Source organism: Camarhynchus parvulus, chromosome 1 (genome assembly GCF_901933205.1).
Source record: "Camarhynchus parvulus chromosome 1, STF_HiC, whole genome shotgun sequence".
Taxonomy (NCBI): Eukaryota; Metazoa; Chordata; class Aves; order Passeriformes; family Thraupidae; genus Camarhynchus; species Camarhynchus parvulus.
Genome location: NC_044571.1, coordinates 68,782,718 through 68,809,766, shown reverse-complemented (window position 1 = coordinate 68,809,766; position 27,049 = coordinate 68,782,718). Strand labels below are relative to the sequence as shown.

At 45.7% G+C, this 27,049-nt stretch overlaps 2 protein-coding genes across 4 annotated transcripts in view; one reads left to right on the top strand and one right to left on the bottom strand.

Moving 5' to 3' along the window:
• The window catches only part of MTUS2 (microtubule associated scaffold protein 2), a 265,540-nt gene extending 241,756 nt beyond the window's left edge, over positions 1–23,784 (top strand). For all 3 annotated transcript variants that reach the window (XM_030955594.1, XM_030955612.1, XM_030955603.1), the window contains 7 exons: positions 5,844–6,058; positions 9,661–9,766; positions 11,494–11,567; positions 13,022–13,120; positions 13,450–13,569; positions 15,870–15,967; positions 18,908–23,784. In XM_030955594.1, the coding sequence (XP_030811454.1) occupies positions 5,844–6,058; positions 9,661–9,766; positions 11,494–11,567; positions 13,022–13,120; positions 13,450–13,569; positions 15,870–15,967; positions 18,908–19,124 (929 nt within the window). In that variant the 3' untranslated portion in view covers positions 19,125–23,784. The remainder of the gene's footprint in view (positions 1–5,843; positions 6,059–9,660; positions 9,767–11,493; positions 11,568–13,021; positions 13,121–13,449; positions 13,570–15,869; positions 15,968–18,907) is intronic.
• SLC7A1 (solute carrier family 7 member 1) overlaps positions 19,365–27,049 on the bottom strand; it is a 42,187-nt gene continuing 34,502 nt past the window's right edge. Inside the window, exon 12 of the mRNA XM_030955623.1 lies at positions 19,365–26,781. Coding sequence (XP_030811483.1) covers positions 26,672–26,781 — 110 coding nt within the window. The 3' untranslated portion in view covers positions 19,365–26,671. The remainder of the gene's footprint in view (positions 26,782–27,049) is intronic.

Sequence of the window (27,049 nt, the reverse complement as noted above, 5' to 3'; positions counted from 1 at the left end):
AGCTAATGAACATTGCTGTGTTTTGCAGTTCAGCTACAAACCAAAGGACATCAAGCTCAGAATTTGCTTGTTAATATCTCTAAGGTCTCTTGCTGGTTGAAAGACAGAAAGAGCAATGCATCCCATTTGGTCTGTGTGTTCCCTGTATATCTGCATGCCCCTCTTTTCCTTCTTAGTTTCTGATCTAGACAGGAGAGAGAGTGTAAAGATACTGCCACTCCTGAGAGAGAAGGTGGGCTTTTGCTCTGGCTTCAGCCAACAGGCTGAGTTCTTCTGGGCTTAAATCTCTCCAGAATGAGTGTGATGTTGGGTTCATCTACCTCAGGGCAAATGAAGAGCAGGACCACTGCATCAGGGCACACCCTGAGTACCAGCAGGTGTTGGAACCACTGATGACTGGAGCTATGAACAGGGGGGACCTCTCAGCTTTCCCTGCATGTGGGAGCCCAGTTCCTGGGTCACCCATTAAGCACAGACTGTGTCATGTGGCCAGAGCATGACATGGCCAGCAAAGGGAGGCTCAGGCCAAACCCTTGTGGGATGGGCAGAACTGCAGATCCTCTCTGTGCTTTGTCTTCACCTTGCCATGACAGCCCACTTCAGAAAAGCTGAGCACAGCTCTTTTCAGATGCCCAGCATCTTGTGCTCCCTGCTTTGCCTCTCTGAAATGCTTTGGCTGATTGTCATTTCATAGAGAGCTTTAGTGTCCCCATGGCCAGTGTATACTGTAGCAATAGCAGAACAGGTTTCCAGTTACTCCCTGATGCCTGCCTTCCTCCATCCTCTGCATCTCTACAGCTCTTACAGAAGAATTGTTGCCACTTCAGGCAGGGCACACCTGAAGTTCTCAGTTCAATAGCCACTTCTCATTTGAGAGCCCTACCTCAGTTGAGCAGGTTGGGTTTGCTCATTTTCCTGAGTGCTTTTCATAAGTTGCAGTGACATGGGAAGGAAAGAGAGGTTCAGTGCTGGAGATAAAGAGCTCTGCTTCCATTTACACCATGTTTGTACAGCTGAAGTGAGCACAAATCCCTGGTGGTTTTGCTGGAGAAGACAACTTTGCCAGGGGTATAAGTGGTGTCAGTTTGGGGGTCTCAGAGCAGCATGCTCAGTAACAGGAGATCCCTGCTCTGCCTGCCCTTGCCACTGCCCTTGCACATGCAGCAACAGGCACTTGCTCTGCACAAAGCTGAGTCCTGGTGGCATGTGTGGGGACAGTTTTGGTAAGAACCACAGACACCCCAGAAAAGCAGCCTGAGCTGTACTGCTTCAGAAGGGAGATAAGCTGGAGTTGTGTATGGGCTTTCTTCCTCAGAAGGGGAAAAGATGGTGTGAGACAGTCCTTTCCTCAGTGGTCCTTTGGGCATGTGTAATGGAGAGGAGTCAAACAGGCCACCTCTTCCTCCCATCACTCTGGAAGACATGGAGATGCTGAGCAGAGGCTGTTTGTGAGTGACACAGGTGGCTGGTTACCTGCTTGGTGGAGGTGATCCTCTCTGCAACCCTGAGATGCAACGTGCCCAGCTAGAACCACTCCCACTAGGGGTGAACAAAAAGATGAACATGTGCAGGTATTGCACTTCAGCAGAATGTGAAGTAATTCATCAGCAGTAAATATCTTAGCATATATCCCTAGACATCCCTAGCATATATCCCATATCCTATTATATATAGGAGGTAAATGACTGTGCTTTTTAGTACAAGCCAAAAATTGCTGTTTAGTCTGTTTTCCTTTGGTATAAAATTACAAAACTTAATTTTGTGAAACAACCAGTGTTTTAAAATTGTGGATGAGGTGAAATGGTAAATGCCATGTACATGAGAGCATTTCTCATCAGTGCAGCTCTTTGCAGTCTCTAAACAGTCCAAGCTGAGGTTATTACTGCAGGCATGAGGGTGCTCCTGGACACATGCAGCCCACCTGTGCTATAGGAGGATTATTTTGGTCTCACTTTCAGATGGATCAGTGTGTTGTACAATATTGTACATTATTTATGCAAAAGAAGAATGAAATAGTCCTTCATTTGACAACAGCAATGTTGGGTGATTCTATGAAGAAATTCAGGGAAAATCAGAGCGTCTTACTTTGACTACAACCAAGCTGTAGTTCTGACTTGCCTCCATCACTTTAATAAGTAGTTTTTCATTCATTTAAAAATAACCTGTCCAGTTAAACAGCATGGGTGTTGGTCAGAAATTCCTGATTTCTCACATGTAAATACACCATGTCAGACTCACTGATGCAAATGCCTGAGTTAATCAGTAAAACAAGGCTGGACTAGCCAGGTTTGATACAGGCAGTGAGTCCAACACTTAGTTGTTTAGCTGTAATTCAGAGTTATCATTTGGGTGGTAAATGTGCTTGGTTTTCACAGTGTGCAGTCTTTAACTTCAACAGAAACTGCAGAATTCTGCTATGCAAAGCAGTGAAACTGCAACAGAGAACCCAGTGTTCAGAAAAATAAGAATATATATTTATGGAATTTTTTTGTGGTAAATAAAACCATTGCTGATGCAATAGCAGCAATGGACCATGTGTAAAAATAGCTTAGGGAGACCTGCATCCCTCTGGAGCCAGGCAAAATATTGAGGTCAGACAACAGTGTCCACTTTTACCCCCAGCACTCCTGTGAAAGTATCACACCACATCTGAAACCAGCATGGGTGAAATAGGAAAGTGATTCTCCTTTCCCAGTCCTGGGGAGGAACCTTGGCCTCTATAAACACTGAGGGACTTGTTATTTAAAGCAATAAGGTTTGCTCATGTATTTTGCTAGAAATAGCCAGGCTAGGAAAACATGACAAGCAATCGTTCTACACTCAAGAGACCGATCTTTATAAATTATAAATATAAGCACTTTTCAGCTGCAACACTGAGTCTCTTTCAATAAAGAGGTTTTGAATACCAGCTGTTTCTCTTCAAACTGGTGGAAATTAAATGTCAAAATTACCTGCTCCTTTACTGTCAGACCAATGGCATGAAGTGTGTTGAGAGGAGGTATGGAGATGCATAAAAAACCTGGATGAAGGAAAGGCAATGAGATGTCAGGTTTAAAATTTGTATTATCTGTGTTGTCAAGTGTTTCAAAGCCAAAGCCTTAGTGCCATCTTCTCCTGGATATGCTTCCCAGTCAGAGGACACTTAACCTGAGTGTGGTGGCTGTGATTTGTCTGTGATTTTGGGGCCAAGGCTCAGGAAGAAGAGCCCATTTCTCATGTCAGAAGGAAACAGTCCCTCTGTAAGGCCACAAGACACCAGCCCCAGTTCCCACAGAAGCTGCACTCCTGAATGCAAAGTGCCAGGGCTGGGCAGGCTGCACTGTGGCTCTGACTGTGTGTGCTGGGGGAAGGAAGGTCAGTCCAATGGTGATATCTACCTTTCCCTCACCTTCCCAGCCCAGCCTGAAGTGGGTTTTGCTCATCTGTTGTGCACTCAGTGCTCGGGGAGTAGGGAAGCCGCAGTAGCTGGTCTCATTTAACCCAGCACACTGCCATCCCAGGAAATGCCACCTTGTGTCAGAGTCATTTCCAGCCTGTGAGCAGCAATGCAGATCCTACAGAGAAGGAAAAAGAAAACCAGGGTGTAACTCTTCAAAACAGACCAGTAATAGCTGTGCTCTGCTTGGCTTGTTCCATGTCAGTAATACATTCATATAACTTTTCAGAGTCATTTTTTCTTTTTTCTTTAACAGTATCCCTGTCTGGATGCCTGAAAGATAAACTCAGAGTTTTCCAGCAGCATTAGCAGGTCATCTGTTCAGGCATCTGTTATGGGGTCCCTGCTGGAGATGACCCAGCTGTTTCCCCAGGACCACACAGCTGGCTCCAGCAGGGCAGGCTGTCCCACCCAGGTTCCTGCTCCCTGGGCAGCACAGCTGCAAACCCCTGGGCTCCATGGGTGCTGCCTTCTGCCGTGGCTGTCCCAGGAGAGCTGGGCCCAAGGTCCATCTCCTTGCTATGAAGAGATTCAGTTTTTCCTCAACACTTCAGTCCTCAGCCTCATTTGTCTTAGTCTGAGGCTTATGGTAGGGATCACTCCTTCTCATTAGAGGTGTTTAATATTCTGTACAGGGCAAATTGCCTCATTTTCTGCCTCCAGGAGCATTGTTGGGTGTATGGGGAACATGCCATGCAAGCTCACTTTCCCTTCTTCCCTCTTCCCTCCATTTTGCACCTGCATCAGGGTCTGATTTGTGAATAGACTTGTATTTCAGGTTACAGGATGTGTTTCAGATGGACTTTCTTTTTGCTAGAGCACGTTTCATTTCCCAACCCTCCCTGTGTGCTGGGTAATCTCATTAGAGAGGCTGGAGAGAGATGGGGTTCATTACATCTCCTATTTAAAGCTTGAGTAAGTTTGAATTCTACTGAAGGCAGAGCTGCAAGCACAACCCCTCCTGCTCTGGGATCACTTTACATGCCAAAGATAATAAAAAAGCAAAAAGCAAGAGAGAGGGTTTAGAGCCCTAATCCAGACTGCCAGGAGACAAGACATCCCAGCTAATGTACCATTCCAGTCTGGATATAAGGCAAGTGGAAAAGCTTTCTGTGTGCTGCCAATGAGGTGCTGAACTCACTGGTTCATTCTCTTTCTGTAAGGAGCAGACAGCTTGACAGGGACAGGGTCCCTCACAGTGCTCCAGAAAACTGCAGAATCAGAATAGGAGCCCAGCAGTGCTTATCTGGACATACTGAGCAAGTCTGGATATTGGTGTCCAGTAAGTGTGGAAGCAGAGCTCTAAATAGGGTGAAAAATAGCCATGTGGGGAAGGGAATGGTTAGCTTGGGTGTCCAGACTACCTTGGCATGGGTGCACCTAACATAAGCTGTGGGGACAGCACTGGTAACTCAGACAAATTGTTGCTATCCTGGGAAAAATGAGCACAGTCTGACACTGTAGTAGAAAGAGGCAGGAAGATACAGATATTGAACAAATACTTTGTCATAGGATAACTATGGGTTTGAAGCATTCAGCAGGGAGACAGCTGCTCCCAATCCTCTGACTTACAGTGCCACGTGGGTCTGTGCATGGCACATGCATCTTGAAAGGCAAGGGAAGGATAAATATGTAGTCAGTTTGTTCAAAAACCTGATCATCTTTCTAAATCAACTATGGGTCTAAATCAGAAAGAAGATCTAGCAGTGCCATTAGAAACCCATTTCTCCTTTAGTATTCTGAATGTTATGGTCATGATAATTTTTATCTCTGCTTACCTGTTAGATCTTTACGAGTGAGCAAGCTTGCTCTGTAAATGTACTCGGGCTGATCTTGTCTGTCTTGCATCAAGTCTTCAATATCTGGATTTTTGCAACTGTTCTTTAGCAATGCAAATGGCTGAGGACACAGTGTTTGTGACATTGCTTTCCTGGGACCTGGGGGACAATAAAGGTGAGGAACCAAATGGGGAAATGGACTGATTTTCCTTGACTTGATAGAACTGTTGGAAAACACTGGTGTGAAATCTGAGACATAGTCACTGTGTTAGTTCACCAGAGTACGAATTTCACACTTTCTGATTGCCTTCAGTATCAGCCTGTCACTGTGCTCTCTGATGCCATGAAGCTCACAAGGTGGTGGTTTGGACACAAAAATATTTTAAGCAAGTGTGCATTAATGGATTTGAATGGTCCTTGCTGGAGCTGGAGACAGGTTTATGGGATGAGCAGCTTCGAACAGCTCAAAAATGGGATGTATGAGATACAAATCCTTCTGGTCAAGTGGTCAGTCATATCACTTGTACAACAGAGTGGAGAGAAGCACCGAGCTCATTGCCCTACCAACAGGTCCAATGCCACTGCTTGCTCCTGGGCAGCGTGAGGACTGTGCGGTGTTGTCTCCACAGAGCTCAACACGGCACGATGGAAGGAGCTGCAGAGCGAGAAGGAGGAGCTGGAGAGGCGCTTCCAGGAGGAGGGGCAGCAGCTCCGCAGGCAGCAGCAGCAGGAGATGCAGGCCTTGGAGCAGCGGCTGCAGCAGGAGTACCAAGCCAAGAAGGAGAGCCTGCAGGAGCAGCACAGGCTGCAGCTGGAACAAGCCAAATTGCAGCATCAGGATCAGGTCAGTCTCCACCTGTCACCTTTGAAGAGTAGTCCATTCTAGTGCTGACTGGGTTCAGGTAATGAAATACATTGAACACTCCAACATGAAGACACTGGTAATGAGTTATGAGTGGGAAAATGTCATCCTGAATATCTTTACTGCTCTTTCTCCCTATTAGTTCCACTGGTTTTTTCATACACTAGTCTATTACATTGCCATGTCTTCACATGCTTGCTGATGTTTTACAATAAAAATATTTTAAGATTAGCTCTGCTGCCCACACATACCTGCTCCTCAACCCACCTATTTTAGTCAATTTATGACTAAAACCAAGGGTTATAAGAATCTGTTCCACACAGGTAAGGCCAGCAGAATCAGCCCATTGTTATTTGCTAGTTAAAGGGCAACACAGTGAAGTGATAGCAACCATGCAACACATGCTGCCTAAACATGAAGCACATGATGCACTCCAGATCCCCTGATTGCTGCCCCACCACTCAGCCTAATCTCTTGGACTGTACATCCCAAGTGTTTCTCCTTGCTTTGCTTTCTGTATGTAGGCAGGATTATTCTCACAAGCAGCTGCTTTGGTCTGGTTTTGTCAGAACAAACACTGTAACTCAATGCAACTGGGCTGTTTTGCCCTGGACAAACTACCTATTTCAGTTCATGAACTGATTTCTAAAGATGTATTAGAAGGTGCTATCAAATAGGTCTTTATGTCCTAAATCAGATTTCTAAAAATATTTCTCTGTAAATGATTAGAACATATGCTGAGCCATGTCTTTTGGTTCTCATTTCAGTTTATGCAAGTTGGTTTCCTTGCAATGCCCTTCAAATTTTCTGCTTTTCTTTCTGATATGAAGGAGGGGTTATGTTCCCAAAAGCCTCGACAATTTTTTCCTTTCACTGTGTTAGTGTGTCAGTCTGCCTGGTAGAAGATGTTGGCTCAAGCTGCAAAGGCTTACCTCTCCTGGATCACCTGACATCAGCATTTGTGAAGGAATTTGTTCATTTTTTGCTGAAATAGCTTATAGCTTAGCTCTGCTGCTCTTTGAAGTGTTTCTGTGAGCTCTCAGGACCACAAGAACAGATGTTGATTCTTCTCCTCTCAAGCTGATCAGTGCAAGAAAGCTGTTCAAAGTCATTGTAGGACTTGACTAGAAGTGTGCTTATTTTTCTCATGTTTTCATCTGTTGTGACTCTATTCATCATCACAGAGGAGCAGTGGAAACATATCCTTCCCCCTGTGGGGCAAATAGTTCTTGGTTTGCTCCAGAGCTCTATGTTCCCTCATTGCTGAAAATAACACAAACATTCCTCTCCATTGCTTTGAAAGTGCCTCTGTGACCCTAGTATCTCAGAGCTTTAGCCCACATTTTCAATTCATGGTTCAGTTAGCATGATGAGTTTTAGCAGGTTTTCCCTTTGAATTCCTATTCTGCTGTGCACCCATCCTGTGCTGAGCACTCTTGGGTCAGCGGGGGCTGACAGGCCATGCTGGAAAGCTGCTCACCAACGTTTCTTGGCCAAGGAAATGGAGCTCTTACACTGCACATGAGAAAAACCTTGTGCTTGAGTTGCCCATCGGCATCAGGGGGATTTGAATTTGCATTCTTGAAGGCAATAACAATAGCAAAATCCTTCCGACCATGGAGATCTGCATGTATTTCTGTATCCACAAATCTAATTTGGAAGATGCTCATCCCACTTTCATGGTTTCCAGTCACAGCTTAACTTTTCCATGCTGTGTTGCTTCAGTCACCACTTAGTTCACTATGAGATAGCTGTTATTTGTTTGGAGATACATTTCCTGTGTCAGGTTTTGGAGGTTCAGCTGTCTCTGAGGAGGTAGCGGAGCATGAGAGCCAAACTCCTCACAAAATGATCTTGTGTGCCAGTGCATTCTCACATCTCCTTGCAGCTAAATGCAGAATTGCAAAGTAAAGGCTGTGATCTGTCTTGCCAGTGTTTCTCACTTGAGGTGCTCAGCTCAAGCTGTTTTGCCCAGCAGCTTGCTGAACTTCTCCCACCAGACCTCCTCTTGATTTTACTTTATTAAGCCTTAAAAATCCCACCTGAGGTACTTTCCATAGCCAGAAATAAACATGACTTGTGTTAAGTGAGGTGACCAAGCTTCTAGAGTAAGTTATTAGCCTCCCAGAGAGCTGCTTCCCTGTGCCAAGTTGACTATCTGCCATGGAAAACTGCAGACAGGACATCACTCTGGAAGATTAAAGAGAGCCATTTGGGATGGGGATATGAAACACACAGAAGGCAGAAAAATCCCCACAGATAATTTGGGACATATTTAATTGGCTTTATAGATAAATAACTTGTCAAGGATGGTGGCAGCAAGAGGAGCCCCCTTCACCTTCTGAGGCCGTTGAGGATAATCATTCCTAGGAGGTGCTGTTCAGCTGAGAAGCAATGAGAGACAAATAAAAGCTTCAGCAAGGGCAAGGTAAAGAACGTAGCAATGCTCATGAGGCTTCAGCTTACAGACATCATATACAAGGACACTGCTCTGGGAAAAGCCAGGTGACAGTCCTTACCCCATCAGTAGCCTTTTGAGTCATCTGCCCCCCACCCTTCTCAGCTCTGTCATGCAATACATCATCAGGCTGAGTCCCCATTATTTTGCAAATAGTTTTTCACCACTGAGTTATCTCCCACATTATTATGAAAATTAGTTTGGATCATTTTAAATTCCATGTTAAATGCCCAACTTTCATTTTAAGAGCATGTTTTCTCCAATATGGTTGGAAATTCGGCTTCTAGTGGGTTACCTAATAAAAATGTTTGACAACTAAAAGCAATGAAATAACATTTATTCCAGTCAAGGCAAACTCAGATGAAGTAAACTTCTACCATTATTTACATAACTGTGAGCAAATAAAGCTGTTTAGAGTGAAGTCACTTAGCCATGAACATAACAGCTGTTTCACTGTAAATGTAAAATAGTTTGATCCTCTGCCTTGCCAGATATCACAGATAATATTGTGTTAAATGTAGGGAATAAAATCACTGTGGTTACAAACCCCAGAAAATCAAATCAGTGCATTGCATTCAGAAAGTGCTCTGGACCACTGACTCAATATTCATCAGGATTTCTGATTGTAGCTCCTTTAATGATTCATCTCAAAAGACCATCATCAGGGATCTCACTTTGCCCTTAGCCAAGTCCAGTAACAAACAATGTACTGAAGGAGTCCCAAACCCAAAAGGTGCTCTGGAACACAGCCCTCTTCCAGCTACACTCCTCACTCCAATTATGGCCATGGGCTGTGTGGTCATTGATATAATTTAGATTAATGGAATGTCAAGACTTCTGAACATTTAATAAACAGCATCTCCACCTAAGGGCCTTTTGACCTTTTGCTTTCTTATGTACCTCTTCATCACCATTAAGTTAAAAGAACAAAAATACCATCAACAGTGACTACACGCTACAACTCACAGCATCAATATGGCAAAACTGGCTCAGGTGCTGGAAGTGTCACATTCAGTAGATCCCTTTGCTGTCTCCAGGTCACTGGAGCTCTCCAGCAGAGGCTTGTCAGCATGCCACAGCCTGGCTAACCATGTGTCCATGTCTGTGCTCACTGTTGCTGTAACAGGTGGAAGATCTCACAGCTGTACATGAAGCTGCAATGTCACAGCTGGAGAATAACCACATAGTGGCCATTACAGTTCTGCAGGATGAGAATGACTGCAAGATTCAAGGTAAGCCAAAGACAACCCAACAGCTACACAGCTGTTCCAGAGCAGGAATTAATGCTGTAGTGGCACTGTGCTTCTTCCTTTAGAGCAGATTACACAGAAAATTTGTATTGGTCTAGTGCTTTCATGAGGGGTGGACCACCAGATTCATGCTAGGGCAGAGGGAGAGATGTCTGCAGTCTAGAGCACCTAACTTTGACCTGAGATTATCTGAGGGGGGTCTCTGGGTCAAAGATAAGGCTTTCTCTATGTGTTGCTGAAAATAGAATCCAAATTCCACATCGCTTCTCCCACATGGTTTTTCAAGAGCCTAATCCTCAGATGCTCAGGAGGATAGAGCTCTTGGGATATCTCTGAATTTAGAGATATATACCCACAGGTTCTTCTAAAAACAAGACTCATTATTTCCACTAGCGAACTTCTGGCCATGCTGAGTAGACTAATGCCTCTCAGTGGTGCAAATCTGCACCTCAGCACTGTTACCTTTATTTTATGTTACAGTTTGGCCACAGGATTGATGCTGCAGACAGAGCTCTTCCCTCCCTACCAGTTCAGTGTCTAAACATTTGCCTTTGTGAATGCTTTGGCTGACTTTTAACAGTAATCTGTACAATCTTCCTATTTTTCCCTACATTTTAAATATCTCTAGTAGGCTTTCCCACGTTTCCCAGACCAAGCCATATTGCTTAGCCCTGCATTGTGTCAATTAGAGACACGGTCCAGAGCATAACATGAACTGAGAACAGTCTATTCTCCTCTCTCATGGGCAGAGAAGGTACCTAGCATAACATCTGAAAATTAACAAATGCAATTTTGAAAATAAATTAGCAAAAAGCTGATTATTGCTTGAGGATATTCGTATCTCTCTGTTTTTTTAGTATTTTCTGATGATAAAATTCAAAGTTGTGGTTCATCAAGGGTCTGGTGGCGGAAGATTGTGCTCCCTGCTCCTGGTATGGGTGTGAAATGCCCTCCTGTGCCTGGAAAAGGCATTGCAGCCACTGGAGCGGTGTGTCACACATTGCTGCTGTGACTGCGGCTGCTGAACAGGGGTTAGAGAGCAGAACCCATGGCCTTGGCAGGCAAAACACAAAAAACACAGTGTCCATATACTAAAAAGACTGCTGCACTGAATGATGATTTGATGCCATTGCTTTAGAGATTAAACTTATTACATTTCTGGTTATTAGTATGCCCAGGGTGAGTTATTCTAGCAGAAAAACCTTTAATCAAGTTTTTTGTCTTCTCTGTCTCACTACTGGAATAAACCTCTTAGCTTATCTACCACAGCTTGGGGAGAAACATTTGTATTTTTGCATCTCAGGTGGTGGCCCTCCTCTCTATCGCCCCAAAGAAATTGCAACCCAAGCTTTTAAATGTATCCAATTTTAAATCCTTTGATCTAGGGATTCTCACTCTGAACTGACAAATGGCCCATTGTCAGACTGACCCTTTTCAGATCAGAGTGCCTGGGAGCTGAGAATTCTGAGTAGTTCTGAAAAATCAGAATCTGGCCAAATAAAAACAGAGGTATCTGCAAACAGAGAAAGATCAGGAAACTCTGATTTTCAGAACAATTTACCTAAGATCACAGAGCATATTGTTACCAGTTTCCTATTCCATGTCATAAAACTGCATCCCAAATTGCACTTGACTCGCAACATGTGTGCTGTCAGACCCTGGTTTGCTGGACTTCACTCCGTAATGTCATGTCTGTGTAACCTCTCCAGAACTGAATACTGCTCACAAGCTGGAAAAGGCACAACTGGAGGAGACTTTTGAGAAGCTGCGTCTGTCACTCCAGGTTAGCAGTTTCTTTGTTTCCCGCCCTGTGCTGGTGCTGGGGAGCAGCCCTGGACACGCTGCCCTCTGCCAGCACACCAGGCTCTTACCAGCTCTGGTACCTCCTGTGCTCTGCCTGTCCAAACTGGGAGAGAGCAGCAAACCCTCGGGATTTCTCCTCCCCCTGGGCTGGTTCACAAGAGAGAGAAAACTTAAAAGGACTTAAAGGCATCTGGATAAAGAAAGAAATGTCTTTTTGACCCTGCTGTCTGCTGGCAAATTTGAGCTCTTCCCTGTTTGATGGGGAGGTCTCTGGCACCTGCAGTGGCTGTGAGCATCACCCTGTCTGCATGGTACCCGCCAGCTGGCACCCCCAGGGCTCAGAAACGGTGACATCTCCCTGCCTGGCCCTGTGCCTGGGTCTGTGCTTTAACCTCCTCCCTGCTGCCTGCATGTGGGAAAGCCGGTCCCATGCTGCAGACACACCTCCAGCCCCAGCGGAGGGCAGTGCAGTCCCTGGTGTGCGCTGCCCCAGGGCTGCCCTGCTGTGCAGCCAGGCTGTGGATGGCCAGGTCAGCCCTGCACATCGCAGTCCCCACATCCCACTGTTTAACACCAAGGCCAGAGGCGTCTAATCCTTCTAAAAACTCCATGCTGTTCTCATTCCCTAGATGAAGAAATCACAAGGAATGGAGTGGAGGGCAGAACTGTGCCCCTGTGACACAAGCTAAGGTTGGAAATGTGTGAAGAAGTAAAGATGCCAGAGCAATGAATGCAAGCCCTGTTTGATTTCCCAGGCAGAGATGATTGCAATTTTTAAACGCCCTGACTAGCAGATATTGTTGCACTGCTGCGACAGCTCAAGGCATGTCAGCAGTTTTGCAATAAGGGCTGATGTAATGTTCCAGACAAGAAATCATAACTGTGAAAGATAAAAATACCATCTTCACAGCAACTGTGGATTTTACAGGTGTTGTATAGGCAGAAATGCCTTTGATGGTAACAGAAATATGATTGCTTAAAATAACATGTTGTTCCCATGTACAGCTCTGAGATGAAATGATGATCATTTAAATTCCACACCACTAACTCATCATTGCTTGTTACCATGTTAGAAGCTTAGAAAGGGGAAGGAAACAGGTATCTCCTCCCTCATTTGGATTGTAAGGACCACACAAATGCACGTGATATAAATGCCAGCTCTTCCAAGGAAGGATATGTTCTCATCCAGCACAAGGTGATTTAGCATCAGCCACAGGTGTTACAGGGAGGATTTTGTGATTCCCTGAGGCTTATCAAATACCCCTTCTATGTTCAAGTGGCCTGACACAAAAAAATATCACCTTACAGGGGTGTCTAAGCCTTATTTAGCTTCCCTGATAAACCACTGCCTGGTTTGGCAGTGCAGACTGACCAGTATGAGCGTGAGTGGGCTGATAACACAGCTGATGTGTTAATTGGTGTGTTTCCCCCCAGGACCAGATAGACACCCTCACCTTCCAGAATCAATCTCTAAAGGCCAAAGCAGACCGGTTTGAAGAGGCTCTGAAGAAAAACACTGAGGAGCAGCTGAAGGTAGATGACCACTCTAACTATACAGGCATCAAGATACACATTTCTAAGTATTACACATCACCTAATTCAACGGAGAGCAATTGGATCCTCATTCCAGGGGCAGGGGGCAGGTGCCAGCTGAGATCCCAAATATTGAACTCTGAGAAAGAGTCACAAATCTTAGCCAAAAGGGTGTCAAGGAGACAATATCAGGGGTCAAATGGGCTGCAGAGGTCCAGGTAGTTTTCACACTACTGATTCTCTAAACAGGGTTACATGGAGGAATCTCTGTCTTATGGCTGAAGATGTATGTATGGCTGACATATCCAAACCCCTGATATATTTCCTAGATTGTGCGAGCTCCGTATCTACACTTAGAAAAAGATCTGAAGAGCTTAAAACATGTTCTGGAAATGAAGAACCTCCAGATTCACCAGCAGGAGAAGATGATTATGGAGCTAGAAAAACAGGTGAGTTGTCATTTTTCCTACAGAGGAGACATCACAGAGGTAATAAAGAGAAATTTGGTTACAGCAGATGAACTTAAGAGAGGTGAGTACCCACGTGGGGTTGGAGCAAGACACAGTCAAAGAGGTTCACATCCATCAGTCTGGATTGCTTCTTCATGCAGTACCTGCTCAGCATGTTAGGTTATACAGGAGGTGAGTGATGGAGGAAGAATGGGGGAAAGGGAAATTCCTGGTAGTCCAGGGTACACCAGTCTGCACCACATGCCCCTGCAGGAATCAGGTAGCTTTTTAGGGCTGGAGCGGGGACATGGGGGAAGGTTGAGCCATGGTGTGTCTTGCTGCTGCTCCTGCAGGCATTTAGGGAGCCATGTGTGGATTAGCAATACTCAGCAAACAGTTCCTAGCAAGGCTTACTCTAGAAGAGGTCTCTCCAGCGCTCCAGTAATGCTTTTCTGCAGGCTATGCTGTTTTCTCCTCCTTTGCTTGTGGGATTCCCTAATGAAGAACTCCCCAGTTCACCATCAATTACATTCTTTGTGGGAAAGGGGATTCATTTTGTACAGCATAACCTGCAGTGACAGTAAAATACACTGTGGTGACAGGATGAGGCAATACCTCAGCTGGGAACTGTGGCAGCTGGTTCAGCACAGCATTCAGCAAGATTTGTTTCCATTTACAGGGAAATTTGAGAACTCTGGTGATTATTTTGCTGAACAGATGCTTTAGTAAGTGGATGCAGAGAAAAGTGCCTCTTTGCAACTGAGGCTTATTATCTCTGCTCCTTCCAACGTGCTACTCTTGGAGCTAAGCCACGATTTGGAAACACTGGGGGGAAAAAAAATCCCAAACAACAGCCTATGTAATTCCTGGTCCTTTAGCTGCTTTTGCTCATTAGCTGCATGTGAGTGCACAGTCCTGTTCCTGCCCTTTATCACAGTAAAACACTGGGTCTGCTGTGGCCTAAAGGCACAACTGCTTTCCATTTCAAGACACACCTTTGGAAGTGCCAGAGCACCTACAGGACATCTCCAAATGCTCTGGAGCCTCACAAGGGAGCAAGAGGGCATTTCAAACACAAGGTCAGCCTTGCCTCCTTGGCAAGGGAGGCTGGAAATGCAGGTGGCATAGCTACTACTTGTGAAAACTATTGAAGAAGCAGAGAGGGACCCTGTGGTGGTGACTCCTCTCAGAACATTTCAAAATTGGGCCAGAATCCATGTGCTGCTCTAACAAAATAAACTGGGACAGACCAGAATATCTGAGAATCAGGAGTATCCTTTACAATTACCTGCACAGACCAGAAAACACAACCTAAAACTGATGTCTCCCACTATTAAGTGTGAGTTATTGCTATCCCCAGTGCACAATATTTTGGATCTTTAAAAAAGGTTGGGAAATTCAATAATCAAGCTCACATAGAGATAAGGTTACCCTGTGCTATCTTGTTTTCTTTCAAAAGTGTTGAATTCAGCAAGATTTTCAGCTGGAAAACCAAGGACTAAGGTGATAAAGTATGTCAAGTTTCAAAGCGTGGGGAAGACAGGGTACCTGAGGCTGTGGAACATCTTACTAATACACTGCTACTGATGTCCTCAAAACCTGCCCTTGAACTGTGCTGAATAAAAGCTACCTGTGCTTGGGATAGGATTAATTTCAATTAGTTACAGTTTAAAGTTAAATGTCTGGTTTAAGCCTGCCATTTAAGCTGACATTGTCAGCAGTATGAGAAGAGTCTTCAGAGGCCAGCCCACCTCATGAGAATGCAGCAGCACTCTAAGGTTGCTGATGGGTGACTCTTTCCTCTCCATAACTGAGGAGTCATAATCCCAGAGGCTGGATGTCAGACTGTAATGGCTGGAAGATGTAAATCATCCCATCTTGCACTCCTCCTTCATCACTAGGCTGACCACTCATACCACAGCGCTGGGCAACTTTCCGTGCTGGGTGCTCCTCAAGTGTCACCAGCACTTCCTGCAACGTCTGGTAGCGCTGGCTCCTTGGGGCACAAAAGTTGTGGGACACCCCTGAGGAAAACATCTATTTGCACTGAACAAAACTAAAACCCTCCTCCTCCTCCACCTCCTCCTCCTCAGTTATAAGTAAGGGCTGGTTCAGCTCTGCCCCTGCTCAATGCTCTGCTGATGGCCCCAGGTATTCCACCAGTATGATTGGTGGTGTGAGTCAGGTCTCTTAAATCTCATCTGCAGTCAAGAAAACCACCTCCACCTATCCTCAAATTTTAGAAGTTCCTCCACAAATTAATATAGAACAATTTATCTTGGAACCTTCTTTTGCTGCAGGTTGAAAAAAATTTAAAACTGGAAGAAAAAATCACCATGCTGCAACAGCAGAATGAAGAACTCAGAGCCAGGATTGAGCAAAATACTGTCATAACAAGGTTTGTGCTGGTATTTGCAATCTGTCTGAGCTTGAAAGGAGGCCCCAGGTCTTAATTGTCCAAGGCTGACACTTATTTCAGAAGGGGAAAAACTTATTTCCCGCTGAAAATGTATTTCTGTTCTGCTGTGCTTATTAAAAAATATTTCTATATTGGGGTTTGCTTCCTTTAACATAAGGAAGGCCATGTATCTGTCTGTGTATTTCCATGATTTTGACATGCTGCTGAGAACAAGCTTGCCAGTGGTTCTGATCTCAGTATCAGTGCCCTGAGACCTGTTAGTCAGTGGGTAATGAGGATGCAAAATGGAAAAATCCTGTGAAAGACATCCTAGGGATGTCATTGTCACCCAGGCAGGATTAACCTTTGGCAGGTTTTTTCATCAGCACTGCCTTTTTGCAGCCTTGTCACAATGGGACAAGGGTGACAAGGCTCCTTGTTAGGTGACATATGAAGAGCAGGGTAGGATAGTCCCTGTCCCAGAGAGTTTATATCATGCTGTAAGGCTGGAGTCAGGGAGAAGGGGTGCCAGAGGGAGAAACTAGAGCTGGTCTTGTCCCAGCACTGCAGCTGCCTAGATGTCATGGCATCCAGAAATTATGCCACTGGCCAAAAATTTAATTTTTACCCGATTTTTTAAACTGTCAGTGTCTCCTCTCTGATTTTAGCTTTTGTCTTTCTCATGCCTCATTTCTTAATGACTCAGCCTTCTGAAATTGTCTCCAGCATGTAGATATTCTAACATTCAGACTGGGGTGAGAATTATGTTTTCTCTCACCTGATTGTAAATACCTGTAGTATACATCTCACTGTCTGCAGTGGGTGTCTACAGCATTTCTGTGCTGGGGGAAGAGAACTGGGTACTTTTAAGGTCTGGTTCACCAGACCAGTTTGAGATGCCTGCTTTTGGGCTGGATGAATTGTGGCCTGGAAGTGGCAGTGTCTCTCCACGCCTGACAGCAGCCAGGGTATCTGGTTCAGCGCTTGGCATCTCTGCATTGCAGCTCCCTGTCTCTGGCTGGGCAAACAGCATCCTCCCTCCACTCCCTGCTGGCATCCAGCTGCAGCACTTAGCTTGTTGCCTGCAACTGCATAGGTACTGCTCTCAAAAACACCTTTCAGGAGAAATTCTGAATTCGAAGTCAGCCTGGGAACTCCACTTCAAGGAGAATAATTTTCAACAAGTAACTCTTTGGGGACAGCTGTGGGGCAGCTACAGGGACAGCCAGGGCTTTAAAGCTGGAGTTATTAAAGCATGCATTTTCCCAGCTGCAGTAAGCACCCTGACTGCTGATTTCTGTTGTACGGGCACTGCCTGGGAAGCACAGTGTGAATGAGCTCAGGGAGCTGCCCTGGATTAGAGCTATATCTGCAGTCTGGGTGCTCAAGTGGCCGTGGCAGCCCGGCAGCAGTGAGAGGAGGGAGAGGAAAGAGCAAAGCCAGCCTCTGCAGCACCATCAGGAGGTGGTCCCAGAGACACTGGGGTGTGAGGGGTGCACCGCAGAGATATTTCCAATTAAGGACAAGGGCAGGTACAAAGGGAAGGACAAGAGCCTTTCAGGTAGATCATGACCCAGTTTTGGATGTGAGAGCTCCACAGAGCCCCTGCTGGGACTTCCCCAAGAACTTGAATAAATGATCTGATCTCCCAGCACTTCAGATCCTCCCTCCAAATCAACCAGCATTTTTTTGGTCCTTTGGACTGGAGTTGTTGAAGAATGATAGTTTCCAACACCCAAGAGATCAAGGTGACTCTGCTAGCCACTGCTTGCTTCACAGTTCAGAACTTTCAGGGACTGGGAGTAGAAAGAGACATATTCTTGATTACCTGAGCTACATTTCTGTAGGAATTGAGGCTAAAAAAGCAAAAATTCTTAAAAAATGTCTTTTAAACAAGATCAGAAATGCCAACCCCACCCTCTCATAGACTTATGGTGAGTGGACCAGCAGTCCATGACAGCTGCTACAGCCTTCAGGCTACATCCAGAAAAGCAGTTGTACAGAATTTTTTGTATGCATCCAAAATCCACACCCAGCTGCTGCTGAACACTGAAAACACCTAGGGGAAGGTTGGGTTCCTCCCTGTTCATTCCTATAAAACCCTAAATTGCCAGTAAATCAGGTTAGGTGCCTGCCCAGAGCTGCCGCAGGTTGATCACATGAGAAGGTGGCTCTTGCCCAAGCATAGTGGGGCTGCAGAAGCCTGGTGCTCCTGCATGCATCCTTTGGGACATAGGTATTGTCAGCACATGCCCAAAACACGTCTCGATCAAGTCCCACAGTCTACTTGCCCTGCCCCATTTGTTTTAAAAGCAGTCACCCGGCTGATGAGTGCAGACTCACCAAGGCTGTGGTGCCCACAGGAGATTTCCACACCCCAGCTCCAAAAAAACCATTAAGTTATGGGCATTTTGGGAAGAACACCTCCCTCGTCATTACTGGTGAAGTTTCTCTAGTGTTGCAGTCAGGAATAGAGGCTATTTTGGGACCAGGAAGGACGGAACTGGAGAACCCATCACCTCATGACCTTTTACAGAGTAGAGGTAAAGCCTTGAAGGCTGAGCTGTGACCTGCATCAGGACATCAGCTGAATTCAGAGCATGGAAAGGCCAGACTGCTTTTCCTTTGCATACTGTAGCAGCGAGTTGAAAAAAATCACAGATGCAACTGCTGCCAACCCTCTTTGTACTTACTCTGACGCTCCACAAGGCCAGGGAGAAAGGCTGGGGCTCATCCCACCACAAGGGCATCTGGAAGCAGAATCAGGCACTGGGGGGAAGCTATCACTTGTGGAGATGACTTTCTCACCCAGCAGTGAAGAGATCTGGGGGCAGCTGTGCCACAGCTTTGGCAGCTCAGCCCTAGGGGCAGGGGTGGCTGCGTGAATGCCACCATCTTTGCCCTGGAGTGCCTTACCCGTTGTCCTGCTTCTCTCTCCAGGCAACTGTCAGAGGAGAATGCAAATCTTCAAGAATACGTTGAGAAAGAAGTGGAGGAGAAGAAGAAGCTCAGCAGGACTAACGAGGAGCTGCTCTGGAAGCTGCAGGAGGGAGATGCCGTGAGCCCCGTCAAGCTCCCACCCTCACCATCCACTCCTTTCTATCGCTGCTCATCAGGGAACTCCTCCCCAGCAAAAGTCAGAACCCTGAGGCGATGAACAGGCAGCTGTGTGCTGAAGGTTCCCTGCCTTTTATGCATTTCCAGTCTGCAAATTGTTACCATCCAAGGAAGTACTACCATCAACAGGCGCCCAGGGTTCATGGCTGCAAGCATGCTCAGTAGCTGCATAGCTTTACACTAGGCAGGGTACTCTTACAGTCCCCACACAGAAATTCTTGGTTCTGACATGTTGATTAGGGTAGCAAAAAAGATAGCCAAGAACTAGAACAGCAGAAAGTTAGGATAGCAAAAGGTTTAGTTTGATGTGTGAACGTTTTAACTATGGTTAGAGCCAAAAGTTGGGAAATGCTCTATTAATGGTTCATCAGAATGAACTTTTGCTGCAGTATTTCAGGTTAGTTGCAAATGGTGTGAATATTTCTGTATATGTGTCTGTGTTTATATACATGTATGTATTGTACCTTTATACCTATATATAGACGCACACACATATATATGTAGTTGCAGATGTTCTGAATTACATTTTTTATATTATTGGATACTACTAAGTGCTGATATATTTTCATTACAGTCAGCAGTTTTCTAACTCGTGCCTAAGACTTGTATCTAAACAAAATGCATTTCTGTTTAGCCTCCCAGGAATATTTATACCCAACCTAGAAGAAAGTTACACAGAAGCAGAAGCGCCTTCCAAATGACCACCAAGTGGTACTCTATGTAACATGAACACCAGCGAATTTGAAATTCTAAGACAGTACTGCCTTCAAAACCATCACCTTTGCATTGAACACCAGAAAAGAAAAGATATGCATACCATCCACTGCTTTTTAACTCTTAGCATTGATATTGTAAGTGGAGATAGGCTAGAGATGAGAAAACTGAGAGTTTTAGCAAATTTGGTAGAGGTTACTGGTTAACATGGTTCAATTTTAGTGTCTTTATTTCAATCCTAGTCAGATCTTATCTTGTTTAACCTTGTCGTGGTTAGGATGCAATCAAAATCTCTGGCTGTAGATTTCTGTCCATTTTGTTTTATTTCAAGCCCCAGAAGCAAGAAGGAGAAAATAAGTTGCTTATCTTTGCTGGAGGAGAGGTTTCCAATAGTAAGATGAGATACTGGACATCTGCTAGGGCTCTAGCTTCCTTCCACCTCAATTGCTAAATAGAGCATAGCCAACTTCATAGGTGCAGATGAAGTCAGAATTTCGTTGCTTCCACATATCTGCATTATTTCACATTGCTACAGCTTACCCAGAGTTACAGAGCACTTTGAAGATTCATGGACATGAGTGGCTAAACTACCTTTAACTTTCCCATCTAGAAGCAAAAATGTTCACTCAGGCTTGGGGGGACCTCCCACCTGAGGGGATGGTGAGGCTGAGAAGTAGTTGGGACCAGACTGTCTGCAGGGCCTTCATGGGAATGGCTAACAAGATAAAAATATCCCTGAGCATAATTTTAAAAACAGAGATCAGTGGGATGCTTTTCTACCCAGCTTAGGGCAAAGAGCCTGCATGCAGCCTGCTCTGTGCACTGGGGCCAAAGTTAGCAGCGCAACAGTACCTGGAGAAAATCCCTGAGGTGCAGGATGGCTGCAGGGAGGGTGGCTTTCTCACCTGGGTGTGGAGTGGCACCAGCAGGCCCTGCACCCACAGAGGTGGCACTGCACAGCCCTGCCATCCTGCTAGAGTGGGAGCTGTGCTTCAGCTTTCCTGGGAAATACTCAGGACTCACAGACTGCAGCTTAGATACAGCTTCAACCACCATCAAAGCACCTGTGGCCTGTTCCACAGTGTTAAAAAGAAAGATGATTTTTTTTTTCTCCTTTTTAGAGAAATTTATTTTTGTAGCAGCTTTTGCATGGTACTGTGATACTTAGTAAATTGAGCATCTTCTTAGAATAGATCACGCCACACCAGCTACTAGGGTTGAAATGCATTGCTAGATTTTAGTGTGTCCAGCAAGTACAACCTGAAAGATAGATACCTAGCACGCACATGCACACAAAGCCCCTTCTTGCCAAGTATGACTTTAATAATTTTGATATTTGCTTACTGCACAGCTATTTGCAACACCTACAGCATTGTCATCTTTCATTCCACCAACAGAAATCTGAGACAGTGAGATCACAGACTAAGAGGGTGATTTGGGTTAGAAGGGAGCTTTAACACTATCCAGTCCAGCCCCCACTGCCATGGGCAGGGACACTTTCCACTAGACCAGGTTGCTCAGAGCTTCATCCAGCCTGGCCTAGAACACTTCTAGGAATGGGGTATCCACAACTTCTCTGGGCAACCTATTCCTACCACTCTCATTGTAAAAATTCTTTTCCTTATATCCAATCTAAACCTATCCTCTTCCAGTTTAAAACTGTTGTCCCTTCTCCTATCACTACAGACCCTGGTAAAAAGTCTCTCTCCATTTTTCTTATAGGTCCCCTTGAGGTTCTGGAAGGCTGCTAAAAGATCTCCCCTAAGTCTTCTCTTCTCCAGGCTGAGCAACTCCGAGTGTCTCAGCCTGTCTCCATAGAAGAGGTGCTCCAGCCCTCTAAGATCTTTGTGGCACTCCTCTTAGACCCACTCCAAGATGTCCATGTCCTCCTTATCCCCAGAGCTGGATGCAGCACTCCAGACTGGGTGTCACAAGGGCAGAGTAGAAGGGCAGAATCCCCTCCTTGCCCTGCTGGCCATGCTGCTTTGGATGCAGCCCAGGATACCAGTGACTTTCTGGGCTTTGAGCACCCATTGTTGGTTCATGTCCAGCTTCTCATTCAGCAATATTCCCAAGTCCTTCTCAGCAGGGCTGTTTTCAATCTCTTTACCCCCAGCCTGTATTCATACCAAGGGTTGCCCCCCTGACCTAGGTGCAGGACCTTGCACTTGGCCTCGCTGAACCTCGTGATGTTCACATGGCCCCACCTCCCAAGCCTGTCCAGATACCCTTGGATGGCATTACCTCCTTCCAGTGTACCAACTGAACCACTCACCTTGGTGTCAAGCCACAGACTTGCTGTGGATGCACCTGATCCCACTGTCTGAGTCATTTAAACTATTACACAGTAATAGCTTAAATATCGGTCCCAGTACAGACCTCAGAGGGGCACCACTTCTTACTGATGACCATTTGGACATTGAGCTGCTCCAGATGCAACCATCCAACCAATTCCATAGCCAGCTTCCATCCATCAAAGCTGTACCTCCCCAGTTTAGGATGCTGTGTGGGACTATGTCAAAGGCCCTGCAGAGTCCAGGTAAATGACATCAGTTGCTCATCCCTCACTCACTGACACAGTCACACCATTACAGAGGGCCATCCGATTAGTCAGAGTGGCTTGTTGGTAGTTTCTAGGATTCTCCTTTTTACCCTTTGTAAAAATGGTTGAGATGAAACAACTGGAGTTGTTATCTTGATGCTACTCGAAACTTTAAATGCACTAAAGCATATTACGGGCCCAGGACAGGCTGGCTGAACCTGTTGTAATTTATTAATCTTTCCCCTTTATACCTGGTGCTTTCCTTATCACCTTGTTGGTTTAAAATTATATTCAAGAGATGCTTCCAGCAGTGAATTGGGAGTGGGGCTTTTATGGTGGGAAAACTGGGACTGAACCCAGCACCATCATCATTTGTTATCTTTGCCAATCCCTTTCCCATCTAATTTTTGCCTCCCAATCCTGCCCCTCACTGGATTCTTCCTTGGCACATCCTCTGGGGCGTGCCCAATCATGAGCAAAACTGCAGGAACTTCTGCCTAATCAGAGGGACCCAGCAAACTGTCCCTGTGGTGGGTGTGAAGAGTGGCTCCTTCTGGTGCAAGCCCAGAAAAAGACTTCTTTCCCCAAAAGAGGTTATTCCTTTTTTATACTTTTCCTCTGTCCTGTCTTTCTTTGCCTCTGCATGCTGAAGTAGGTGCAAAAGAAAAGCTCAGGTCACTTGGACAGTGGGAGGAAGGGAGCAGCCCTGAATGGGGCAGCCATTCCCAGGGAATGAAGATCCCCAGCTGCAGGGCCAAGCTGGGGAGGGGAAGTGTTTGCTTTTGCAGGGCTGGAAACTTCCCAAATGCTCTGGCCACTGTGGGGACTTTGCCATTTGGAAATAGGATGGCCTTTGGCAGCAGAGGGAATGTAGCCAACGCTAAGCAGAGTTTCATCATCTCTGTCTTTAAGGAAGCTGTTTAATTTCGTTAATCTTTACTCAATGCAGAAGGGTGTAGCAGCAATAAAACCAGCCCACAATTGCTCCCAGGGGGTTCCAGAGATGGGCACTGGGAGCACGTATCAGCCATGGGATGGCAGGAGAGCCAGCAGCGAGTGGGGCATGGAAAACTCCTTTTTATTGTGGGAAGGTACCACTGGTCCCTACTGGGACTGCACCTCCAGTGACTGCTGGCACAGATGGGTTGACTTGATGCATAGCAGCAAAGGCTTGTGGTGGTGGCAGGTGGGGGAGGAAAGGAAAAACTATCAAGTGCAAAATCAGGTATTTTGTCTCTGCACTGATGGTGGTTGTGTCCCATGGACACTCTGAGGAGCCTCTGTACAGTTTCCCATGCAGCAGGAGTTCTGTGGTCCCGTTTATTATGTGGCTAATGATTACAGGAAGAGTTTGTATTATTTCAATTATGATGTACAGATAAGTGTAATATATTCCTGATAATAAATCCGTGCGCCAGTGCACCTGTGGGCTGACGGATACAAACCAGCATGTCCTGCCGTGTTTTCTGTGCACACAGGAACTGGGATGAATGGGAAACAAAGCAAAAGCCCATTAGAGGGTTACCCCATTAAGGTAAAGACAGAAGCTAGTCATTAGCTTCCTGGCAGCAGGGCTGGTCAGCTGCCATACCTGACAGTGCCTCACATGCTAGGAGTTTCCATGGACTCATTTTCTAGGATGCTTCCAGTATGACTGGGGCTGCCAGAACAGTGATTGTGGTCTGCAATGTTTCCATTAAAGTGTCATGCTGCAGAACATGATAACAGGAACGTTTCTGCCAGTGGTTCAGGCTCATCAGCAAACACCTGAACTCCCCAATGTTCCAGTTCACTCAGTTTCAACACCCCACACCTTGCCCCCTTCACTCTGCCCTCCTGCTGAGAGCCACAGAGCTGCTCAGACTTTGCCACAAGGATTAAAAAGGGACCAGGTCACACCCCACCTCAGGAATCTGCCTGACAACATCCTCCTGAAAGATTTTTCACCAGGCCCTTGGCTTGCTCAGCGCAGATGAAACTTTGACAAGCTTCACATTTTCACTGAACAGAAGCTGGTAGCCAGGTAGGAAAAACATCCTTATCTTTTTAGTACAATACAAAACTTTGATCCTGTCTGAGTTTTCATCTTGTTGCCCTCCCACCACATTTTCAGTGCCTTTTGGGAGGATGTGGAGTGTGTTGAGCTTGCCTGTATTTAAACAAAATAGACTTTGACTTAGTGGCTTTTAATTTCTATATTAAGCTCTCCCTGCTTGAGTAAGACTTGTATATGCACAAGGAGCAAAGCCTTGGCAGATGGTCAAGACCCAGTGACTGGAGCAGACCCCCAACTTCATTTTGTGGGGGAAGCTGCACTACTCATAACACACCCTGAAGTGCACCTAGGAGGCAATGAATACATTGCCTTCAGTTCCTCAAATTGCAATCCTGTCAAGAAAAGCCTCCCAATGTACTAGAATTAAAAGATGAAAACACTTCAATGGGCAGAAAGGCTATAAAGTCTCTTGGAAACATGAGAAATGGTCCACAATCCAGCCATGAAATCCAGGAGATGGTCTGATTCTCTTTTCTGCTGCATCAGATGCCTGGTGAGATCCTGGGCAAGTCATGCAGGGATCTGTTCAGTTTCCAACTCAATGACAGGTGCAAGAGCCTGTTGCTTCATCAGCAAGAGCCATGCTGACAAACCAAGTAAGACTGTCCAGTGTTCAGAGGCAGTAGTATGAAGGACACCTAGGAAAGCATCCGCTCACATCAGGAAAGGGGATTTCTGCAGTATCTATCTGGGATGCTCCAACCCAGAAGTATTTGAGAGCAGGTTGGATAGGGCTTTTAGCAACCTGATCTACTTAAAAGATGTCCCTGCTGATGTCAGGTAAGCTGGACCAGATGATCTTCAAAGGTCCCTTTCCAACCCAACTGTTCCACAATTCTATTATTTGTTTTTCAGTAAAAGCCAAAGCATTAATTTAGATCAGTAGCATTACTTGGACATGGCTCACCTTAATAAGCCTTTTTAGGGTAGTGGATTAATTTGGCTAGGGAAAGCTATTAGAGAGAATTAAAACAAAAAAATCATCTTACAGCCAAAATCAAGGCATTGCCAATCAAATACAGACCCTGGTCTCAATTCCAAATTTCCTACCTTTCACTACAGGCAGGCTCTGGAGACAATCTCCAGCCCCAAAGGGAAAGCTCCCCTCAGCAAGTCACACCCTAGAGCTTAATGGTGTTTTCTGGGCTGCACACTCTGACAGCACTGAAAAGGCCCTGCACACCCCCACAGCCTCCCCTGGGCAGGTGGCTGACACCAGGCACTGCTCACATCAGAACTTTGTGCCTCTGAGGATTCTCCTGTGCTTCCCCTCCCAGGGCAGGAATGTGCTCCAGCCACCAATGCCAAACCAAAGTTGCTAATGCCAGGCAGCCAGCACAGAAGACTGATGTGGGGGGAGGAACATAGGGCTGCACTCGCCGTCAGAGCTAGCTCAGTTCTGCTGGCCACTCCCACCACTACAGCCACACCACTGGTGATTTCTGAGGCAAAGAGGCAGGACTGCTCTTCGGAGACACACGTTGTTTTCAAGCCTTTGCAGTACTTGCACCATGTGGTTTCCTGACTAAAGCTGGCAATTCCTCTGTGGAGCGTACAGTTGGGAGAAACACCTGCTGGTGTGAGCTGTGTGCAGCTGAGTGATTGCTCACCTGACAATCGGCAACCATGAACCTTCCCAACATTTCACAGCAGTGACATGCTTTAGTAGCTAAAAAACCCAGTTAAATAAAAACAAAAAAGGTAAGACCTGATAGTTTAAAGAATGCAAATCTTGCAGGTGCTTTGTTAACCTGGGGAAATCTAGTGATTGGTGAGAACCTTTTTTTTTTGTGTGTGCATATACAGAGGGTACAGCTCACATAGGGTGAAGGATGGATCCTGGTCTATGCCTGATAGTAGCACTGCAAAACCTTCTCCATGTAAAACTGAGTAGAATATCTGTTGGGAGGTAATTCCTGGGGCTACTGAAAGAAAGACATTTGTGAGGCCTGGTTTCATAGCAGTAGTTGCACACAGAAGCAGTTCTCTTTCTACACACTGGGGAAAAAAACAAAACCGGAAAGGGAGAGAGGGAAGAGCCCAGACGAGCTGCCAGTGCTGCTGGGAATATGCCAGAGTTGTGTCTTTTCATCTTGTGGTCCCTTTTAACTGTCCTGCTAAACAAACTGCAAGCTGCAGTAACCAAGTGGGGGAGGCCTGCATTCTGCTTCCTTATTTCTGCATAACTGATTACAGGTGTAATCTGGTTCAGGATCCCCACCACAAAGTTCTTTCACTGCAGCCGTTCTTTCAGTTGCCCGTAAGCCAAACACAGTCATTTACAGCTGTCTGAGCCAGCGTCTGTGTTTCTCTCCGCTTCTGCTGAGGCTGCATAGCTGGCTTCCACACTGTGCCATATTCCATAGGTAAAGTAGATGATAAAGCCTGTGGAAGCCAAGGGAAAGGGCACTGTTAGCTCTGAAAAGAAACAGAAACCTCTACTCACAGCCACTGACACAAGTTCACACCAGTTTAAGTCCACCCATCCTCATGGTTAGCTTCTAGCAGACAGCCACTATCTTCTTTAGGGAAAAGAGCCATCAATACAGGCACCAGTCTTTAAAAGTCACCTATCCCAGCCCCAAATGGGATCCTAATTTGAGCATCTCAAAAATTCAGCCTTATCTACATGGCTGCTGGGGCTTCTTGGATT